The sequence below is a fragment of the Heterodontus francisci genome, chromosome 24, assembly GCF_036365525.1.
Source record: "Heterodontus francisci isolate sHetFra1 chromosome 24, sHetFra1.hap1, whole genome shotgun sequence".
Lineage (NCBI taxonomy): Eukaryota > Metazoa > Chordata > Chondrichthyes > Heterodontiformes > Heterodontidae > Heterodontus > Heterodontus francisci.
Window position 1 is genome coordinate 78,581,788 of NC_090394.1, and position 9,219 is coordinate 78,591,006.

At 44.5% G+C, this 9,219-nt stretch overlaps 1 protein-coding gene across 2 annotated transcripts in view; it reads right to left on the reverse strand.

Moving 5' to 3' along the window:
* The window catches only part of LOC137383584 (dynein axonemal assembly factor 8), a 106,602-nt gene extending 98,561 nt beyond the window's left edge, over positions 1–8,041 (reverse strand). Inside the window, exons 1-4 of one of the 2 annotated variants that reach the window (XM_068056731.1) lie at positions 7,942–8,041; positions 6,860–7,067; positions 2,146–2,256; positions 387–1,031 (exon numbers count right to left, since the gene is read on the reverse strand). In XM_068056731.1, the coding sequence (XP_067912832.1) occupies positions 387–1,031; positions 2,146–2,256; positions 6,860–7,030 (927 nt within the window). In that variant the 5' untranslated portion in view covers positions 7,031–7,067; positions 7,942–8,041. The remainder of the gene's footprint in view (positions 1–386; positions 1,032–2,145; positions 2,257–6,859; positions 7,068–7,941) is intronic. The other variant, XM_068056732.1, reaches the window with a different exon arrangement.
* Between the last annotated feature and the right edge of the window lie 1,178 nt (positions 8,042–9,219).

Below are 9,219 nucleotides of genomic sequence, written 5' to 3' on the forward strand. Positions count from 1 at the left end.
CATCAATGTTGGATAGCACTAACCTAGCAGATAAACCTAAAGGTCAAGCTCGTTACTGACCAGTACTGGAGGAAGCTGTGTAGGACCCAAGTGCCTGGACTCCTCCTCGCTGGCACACAGCTCAGATAATGTACCAGTGAGGGGACAGTCCTGAGACCAATTCATGCTGTCTCTTAATTCATACCTGGTCTGCATGTTTAAAAAACCCAACAGGCACCATAATCCTTTTATCTAGTTGGGATCTTACCTAGAGGTGAAAGGGCAGTAGGTACCTTGTACCAAATCCGTTATAGTCAGTATTCCAGCTCTGCACCACCCTGCCCTCTTCCAGAACATCTTAAAGAAGCACATGTGTCAATAGAAGAGGAGAATGTTAATCAACTCACCTCGAAAGACAGTATAGGTGGTCTGTGGGTGTGCTGTCCAGTACATGTTGACACCCCTCTGCTTAGCCTTTCCTTTGACACTTGTATACACTCCTGATCGCTACTGGAATTCATTAAATGTCTTTCAATAGATGTTGCCTTGTCCAGGACAGTGTCTGGGGTGTTTTCTGTGATATTTTGGATAAACTCCTTTTGTTTAACAACTCCAGTTGTTAATTCTGAAAGTCCAGTTGTTGTTTTGGTTGGGATACAGCAGTAATCTAAATTCCTATCTCCACTGGCTTGACACCTTAGGCTTTTCTGTTCCTTATTGCTAATGACTTTGTGTGCAATGGATGATTGTGGCTCTCCTCCACCGTTATTTCCTAGATCCACAAGGTGCTCTTTTTTACCAGGCCTGGATTCCGTTTCCAAGTCCAGTGAGTTCTCACTCTCACCAGTGATAAAAGCTGCTGGTAGCCCCAGTGATTCAAAACTGTTCCCAATTAAAGGAGCAGCTTCAGCCTCCATACATTTATTAGTGGTAGTTGATTTTTCCAAGTGCCTTGACTTTTCACCCCTAAAGTCCTGGTGACCATCAGATGGTCTTTCCTTGTAGTCTTGCGCCCAAGCCTCACGCGGGCATCTTGCAGATTCCAGCAATTCCTGTGGATGTTCAGAAACCATTCACATTGACACCAAGATGGACATTTAATGTTTCAGAGCTAAAACTTCAAGGATAGGTAGAGAAAAACATTTAGAAACATTTAGGGGTGGCACAGTGGTTAGCACTGCAGCCTCACAGCTGCAGGGACCTGGGTACTGCCTGTGCGGAGTTTGCAAGTTCTCCCTGTGACCGCGTGGGTTTTCGCCGGGTGCTCCGGTTTCCTCCCACAGCCAAAGACTTGCAGAATATAGGTAAAATTGTCTGTTGTAAATTGCCCCTAGTGTAGGTAGGTGGTAGGGAATATGGGATTACTGTAGGGTTAGTATAAATGGGTGGTTGTTGGTCGGCACAGACTCGGTGGGCCAAAGGGCCTGTTTCAGTGCTGTATCTCTAAATAAATAAATCGATAGGATGGGAAGGCTCAGTCGGTATGAACGTGGGCCAGAGAAAGAACTACAACACAGTAATCACAATTCTTCATTCTGTATTGGTGCTATGTAGGCTCTGCACCAGGACATGAACCTTGCACTTTCTGTCCTATATAAAGTATAGTGAGAGTCAAATGTTCTTTAATTCAGAAGATTCTGCAATTCGGCTCCCATCCTAGATTTCACCCAGCGGAATGACATATACCTGATTTTACTTACGCCTGAAAAATTCAACTTATCCTAATCTTGTGGGAAAGGGAGGCAGGGGAGGTGCAACACTGGACTGCTGTCAGACTGCTAGTAGTGGCAGTTCATGGACATTGGTGAATGGCAGCCTCAGCAGTGCATTCATTTTAATGAATAAAATAGCTGTAAATAGCTGTAACAGGTTAAAGTTGTTGTTTAACTGACTCAAATACAAAGATGATCAGCCCATGCACTGCAATATGCAGCCGAGATTGCATACAGTTCAAATCAATGCAGTGTCGGGCGAGCTGGAATTCTGCCACATACGTGAACAAAATTGACTCAAGATGGAATCAGTGAAATTGAGTCAGAGCTGAGGCACTGCCTGCAATGAAAATTCTAAACCAGATTCTAGTGTAAAATAAAATGGAGCAGAGCACAGGCAGTGTGATATGGGGCAGGGATGTTAAGGGATGCATGTTGAACAGTTGTATTTTACCTCAAGAACTGGGTCGTCGAGTGATATCTCCTTCAGTTCCTCGGGCAGGTATGAAATTAGCCCTGTGGTACCACGCTGGAAAATAGCAACCTCACCGTCTTCTGAACCAGACTGTGCAAAAAATGATACAGAAACATGGTTAAGCAGGGACAGGAATGGAAGCTCAACGTTCCTGCTACAGGGTTTTCAGACACAATAGAGAGGGGATAGAAAAAGGAAGGGGAGTGGCAAATTTGGTCAAGGAAACTATTACAGCTGTGAGGAGGGATGATATGTTAGAAGGATCTTCAAATGAGGCCATATAGATTGAGCTAAGGAACAAAAAAGGGGCAGTCACACTGCTGGGAGTGTACTACAGACCCCCAAACAATCAGAGGGAGATAGAAGAGCAAACATTTAGGCAAATCTCTGGGAAGTGCAAAAACAATAGGACAGTAATAGTAGGGGATTTTAACTACCCCAATATTAACTGGGATAGTTTTAGTGTGAAAGGAATAGAGGGAGCAGAATTCTTGAGTTGCATTCAGGAGAACTTTTTTGGCCAATATGTAGCAAGTCCAACAAGAAAGAGCACAGTTTTGGACTTAGTTTTAGGAAATGAAGCTGGGCAGGTGGAAGGGGTGGCATTGGAAGAGCATTTTGGTGATAGTGATCATAATTCAGTCAGTTTTAACATAATTATAGAAAAGGACAAAGATAGAACAGGAGCTAGAGTTCTCAATTGGGGCAAGGCCAATTTTACTAAACTGAGGAGTGATTTAGTGAAAGTGGACTGGAAACTCTACTTGAAGGTAAATCAGTGTCAGAACAGTGGGAAGCATTCAAAGGGGAAATTCAAGGGTTTCAGAATAAACATGTTCCCACAAAGAAAAAGGAGGGGACGGCCAAATGTAGTGCTCCTGGATGTCAAAGAGCTTACAGGGTAAGATAAGGCAGAAAAGGAAAGCTTATGTCCAACACCGAGAACTCAATACTACAAAAAGCCGAGAGGAGTATTTAAGTGGAGGGGTGAAATCAAAAAGGAAATTAGGAAAGCAAAGAGAGGACATGAAAGAATATTGACAAGCAAAATCAAGGTGAACCCAAAGATGTTTTGTGAATACATTAAGAGCAAGAGTATAACTAAGGAAAGAGTAGGGCCCATAAAAGACCAAAAAGATAATGTGTAGGGTTGGAAGATGTTGGTATGGTTCTTAATGAATACTTTGCATCTGTCTTCACAAAAAAGGGGGACAATGCAGATATTGTAATTAAGGAGGAAGAGTGAAGTATTGGATGTGATAAACCTAGGGAGAAAATATTAATGGGATTAGCACCTTTAAAGTGGATAAATCACCAGGGCCAGATGAAATGTACCCCAGACTGTAAAAGAAACCAGGGAGGAAATAGTCGACGGTCTGATCATCATTTTCCAGTCGTCACTGGATACAGGTGTGGTGCCGGAGAATTGGAGGACTGCTAACATTGTACCTTTGTTTAAAAAAGGAGTGAGGGATAGGCCAGTCAGTCTAACCTCAGTAGTAGGCAAATTTTTGGAATCAATTCTGAGAGACAGGATAAACTGTCATTTAGAAGGGCACAGATTAATCAATATCGGATAGGTCAGCGTGGATTTGTTAAGGGAAGATTGTGTCTGACTAACTTGATTGAATGTTTTGAAGTAACAAGGAGCATTGATGAGGGTAGTGTAGTTGATGTGGTCGCCATGGATTTTAGCAAGGCTTTTGACAAGGTCCCACATGGCAAACTGATTTTAAAAAAGCCCATGGGATCCAGGGAAATGTAGCAAGCTGGATACAATCTTGGCTCAGTGGCACGAAACAAAAGGCAATTGTTGGTGAGTGTTTTTGCGATTGGAAGCCAGTTTCCAGTAGCATTGCGCAGGGCTCCGTACCAGGTCCCCTGCTTTTTGTGGAATATATTAACGATTTGGATATAAATGTAGGGGGCATGATCAGGAAGTTTGCAGACGACATAAAAATTGGCAGTGGGATTGATAGCGAGGAGAATAGCTTTAGTGCAGGAAGATATAAATCACAGAATTGTTACAGTGCAGAAAGAGGCCATTCAGCCCATCATGTCTGCATTGGCTCTCCGAATGAGGAATTCACCTCGTGCCACTCCCCTGCCTTCTCCCCATAACCCTGAACATTCTTCCTTCTCATTTAACAGTCTAACACCCTTTTGAATGCTTCAATTGAACCTGCCTCCACCACACTCTCAGGCAGCACATTCCAGACTTTAACCACTCGCTGCATGAAAATGTTTTTCCTCATGTCGCTTTTGCTTCTTTTACCAAATCTTTAAATCTGTGCCCTCTCATTCTTGATCCTTTCACAAGTGGGAACAGTTTCTCTCTATTTACTCTGTCCAGATCCCTCATGATTTTGAATACCTCTATCAAATCACCTCTCAGCCTTCTTTTCTCCAAAGAAAACAGTCCTAACTTCTCCAATGGACTGGACAGGTGGGCAGAAAAGTGGCAAATGGAATTCAACCCAGAGAAGTGTGAGGTGATGCATTTGGGGAGGTCAAACAAGGCAAAGGAATACACAATTAATGGGAGAGTACTGAGAGGTGTCGCGGAAGTGAGGGGCCTTGGAGTGAATGTCCACAGATCCCCGAATGAAGCAGGACAGGTCAATAAGGTGATTAAGACATATGGAATCCTTTCTTTTATTAGCCGAGGTATAGAATACAAGAGCAGGGAGGTTTTGCTGGAACTGTATAAATTATTAGTTAGGCCACAACTTGAGTACTGTGAGGTTCTGGTCACCTCATTACAGAAAGGATGTAATTGCACTAGAGAAGGTACAGAGGAGATTTACGAGGATGTTGCCAGGACAGGAAAAATGCAGCTATGAGGAAAGATTGGATAGGCTGGGGTTGCTCTCCTTGGAACTGAGGAGACTGAGGGGAGATTTGATTGAGATGCAGAAAATTTTGAAGGGCCTGGATAGAGTGGATGTGAAGGGCCTATTTCCCTTCGCAGAGAGGTCAGTGACTAGGAGGCATAGATGTAAAGTGATTGGTAGAAAGATTAAAGGGGAGATGAGGATAAGTTTTTTTCACCCAGAGAATGGTGGAGGTCTGGAACTCTGCCTGTAAGGGTAGTAGAGGCAGAAACCCTCAACTCATTTTTTAAAAGGTATCTGGATATGCACCTCAAGTTCCATAACCTGCAGAGCTACAGATCAAATACTGGAAAGTAGGATTAGGCTGGGTAGCTCGTTTTACAGCCGGCACAGACACGATGGGCCAAGTGGCCTCTTTCTGTGTCGTAAACTTTCTGTGATTCTATGAGGGTTTGGATTGGAGTGCAGTAAGGGTGAAGAATAAGAGTTGGGTTGATGTGCGGAATTCTTCGTACTGATATTCACAAGGAGGAGATCAGTGGTTGTAGGTCTGAGAAACCAAAATGGGGCAATGGTTAAAGTGAACGGTACTACACTGGTCAAGGCCAACACTGAGGCTTACTATGGCTGAATAGCCTGCCAACGCACCCTGTCTATTCCAACCATGAAGAATAGCCATGGTAGGAGAAGGCTGCTTCCCCTCAAAGAACCATACTCCAGTATGAGCTGTCACTGCGATAAGAAGTGGGGGAACTACATCACTCTGCCAGTTGCTTCCACAGTGTGATTAGAGAGGATGGTGGTTATTGGAGATGGGGTGCAGTTAATGGTAGGTATATTGTTCTAAGCAATATGAGAGTTCTCACAGGCAGGAACGTTATGAAACAATGTAACAGCCCACCGAGGTACTCAGTCTTACGTCCACTCTGAGATCCTGTCTAGGTGGTAAAATTGGTCTTGAGCGGTAACACAAAATGTGTGATTGGAATCAACAACTCGTTTTACATTGGCTAATATGTTTCCATTGCAGTCATCCTTTTTGGATGTCTCTCCTGGAGGTTCTTTAAGGGTACACAGATTGTCAAACCAGTTTTGATGAGCAGACTTTTCTTGATGAAATCTGCTCTCAAAGAATTTTGACGAAAAGTAAGGAGTGTTATGAACAGTGAGAATCACCCCTTGTCTCAGTATTACTGTTGGATGCATTCAGGGAAAAGACTACAATCCCTTAGATGCAGGACAAATTGGTTCTTGAACTCGTTTGTGTCTTTCTGTATAAGAACTTTTAACAGGAGTTTGATGAATGGATGAGGAAATGCAGTCATGATGGCACTCACTGATTGATTAGTTTAATGTATTGGAATTAGTTTTTAACATGCATTTTTGTGATAGGGTAATTTTCTTTCTTTTTATTGATAGTATTCATATGTAATTTTTTTGATGGGTTAGCAATGTACCCAAAACGAATTTCCAAATGGACAATAAATTGTAATAAACAAAGAAAGAAAATACTCTTTCCCCTCCCCACCTCCCTCATCATCTCTTGCAGTCTTTTCCTGCGTTTTTCTGGACTGTCTCCTAAGAACGCCGAAGCGTTGACCACACGATGCTTGCTGCTCTGGCTGCTTGGCTGACCAGAAATACCAGTTGGTCTTTACACTAGAGCTGAAATTTTCCACTCCAGCAGCGAGCTACTTTACCCACTACCAGGGCACATGAGGAAATCATGGGCGTGCTGCCAACTGTCCCACAACCTGCTACTGACAGGCGAGGTATCTCACCATCAGTGCAGGCTCAGGGAATCACTCCTATATTCAGTCAGAATACTTTAACTGTGGGATTCCAAAGCTGAGACTTACTGATGAAAAGTCTGAATCAATAGAGGGAAGCTCATCCTTAACGTGAGCGAATATCGTATCCCAGTATGATTTGAGATTAACGCGACCAATCGTTGAGCTATCAAATGTTCTCCGGAGCTCACAGCTGCCTTCATCAACCTGTGCTGGTTTCTGATTATTATTTGAAGTCATTTTTATTCATGGACCTGTTTTCTCATGTAGCAGGAGTCTGAAAACAGAAACAATTAAGTGGTTTGGTTCATTTACATTTCTTAATCCATGCAGGATAACAGGACACACTCGCAGGCTCTCCAACCAGTCAGGCTATGGAAGATGCATGCACCCATAAATGAAAAAAAATCTTTCCATATCAGCTCTGTTCTTCTTATCTTACAACCTGTTCCAGTTAGAGAAGCAGATTTAACCAAGGAGTAAATTCATAATCAGTGGAACGAGAAAATGCATCAAGGAGGAGGATTAAATGGCAGCAAAGGAACAGAAGGAGGCCATTCAGCCCCTCAAGCACATTCAACGATTCAGTTTGATCGTGGCTAATCTGTACCTCAACTTGATTTAACCAGCTTTGCTCAATATCCCTGGATACTCTCATCCAACAAAAATCTATTGATCTGTCTTGGAAATTTAAATTCACCCAGAATCAACAAGCTTTTGGGGGATTGAACTCGAGAGTTCCACTATCCTTTGTGCAAAAATGCAAACTATGCCCAATCCCCATAACAGTACACCCCAGGCCAGTGTTTTCCCCCATCACCCACCCAGGTCCTGCGTTTGCACCCCCTGCCCCCCAGCCTGTGTTTGTCCCTCAGGCCTATGTACATCCCTCTGGGTTTGGGTTACCACCCCGCCCTGGACCTGTGTTCCACCCCCCAGGCCTGTGTTTACCCCCTGGGCCTGTGTTTACCCCCCGGGCCTGTGTTTTACCCCCCGGGCCTGTGTTTTACCCCCCCCCCCCGGGCCTGTGTTTTACCCCCGGGCCTGTGTTTTCCCCCCTGGGCCTGTGTTTTACCCCCGGGCCTGTGTTTTCCCCCCCCGGGCCTGTGTTTTACCCCCGGGCCTGTGTTTTCCCCCGGGCTGCCTCTCACCTTTTAATAACGGTCCGACGGTTTAAAAACACCGGCACAAAATGGCCGCCGAGCCGCTGTTGCCCTTGGTTACGAGACGCCAATCAGACCGCTGGGTGTGAAACGCAGTGAGGGTCCACTTCCGCTCAGTGTTCCGGTCCTCCGGACACAGTGCCGTTGCCGCATCGGAGGACTCCCTGCCAGTGCTGCAAGGACCAACTCGTTTAACATTTTTGTGGGTTGTTTGATAGTTGATATAACACGATGATTAGTCGGGCTTCATATTTACACTAAAGAAGAGTACATCTACAAAATTACAGAGTTGTTACAATGCAGAAAGAGGCCATTTGGCCCATCGTGCCTGCTCTCCTAATGAACAATTCACCTGGTGCCATTCCTCCGCCTTCTCCCTGTACACTCTTCCTTTCAGATAACTGTCTAATTCCCTTTTGAAACCTTGATTGAACCTGCCTCCCTACACTCAGACAGTGCATTCCAGATCCTAACCACTCGCTCTGTGGAAGAGTTTTTCCTCATGTCGCTTTTGCTTCTTTTGCCAATCACCTTCTACCTGTGCCCTATGGTTCTCCATCCCTCCACCAATGGGAACAATTTCTCTCGATCTACTCTGTCCAGACCCCTCATGATTTTTAACACCTCTGTCAAATCTGCTCTCAGCCTTCTCCAAAGAAAACCATCTCAACTTCTGCAATCTATCCATGATAACTGAAGTCCCTCATCCCATTCTTGAGAATCTTTTCTGCACTCTCTCCAATGGCTTTACATCTTTCCTAAAGTGTGACACCCAGAGCTGGGCACAATACCCCAGTTGAGGCCGAACCAGTGTTTTATACAAGTGAAACATTACTTCCTTGCTTTTGTACTCTATGCCTGGATAAGACAGATGAATGCATAGCTGGAAAGATGATGCAGGGGGGAGGGAGGGCTTCAGAATCCTGGGACATTGGGACCGGCTCTGGGGGAGATGGGCCCTGTACAGGCCGGACGGGTTGCACCTGCACAGAGCCGGGACTGAGTTCCTTGTGGGACGTTTTGCTAGTGCTGTTGGGGAGGATTTAAACTAGTTTGGCAGGGGGATGTGGACCTGAGGGTAGACTCAGCTGGGACAAAATCAGAAATTAAAATGGAAGGCAGAAAATTAATGGATGAGACTGGAAGACAAAGGAAACAAAGGTTAGAAAATAAAAAAGAGTTTGGCAGGGCTCAGGGGAATCTATTTCAATGCAAGGAGTATAGCAAATAAAGCAGATGAGCTGAGGGCACAGATGGACACGTGGC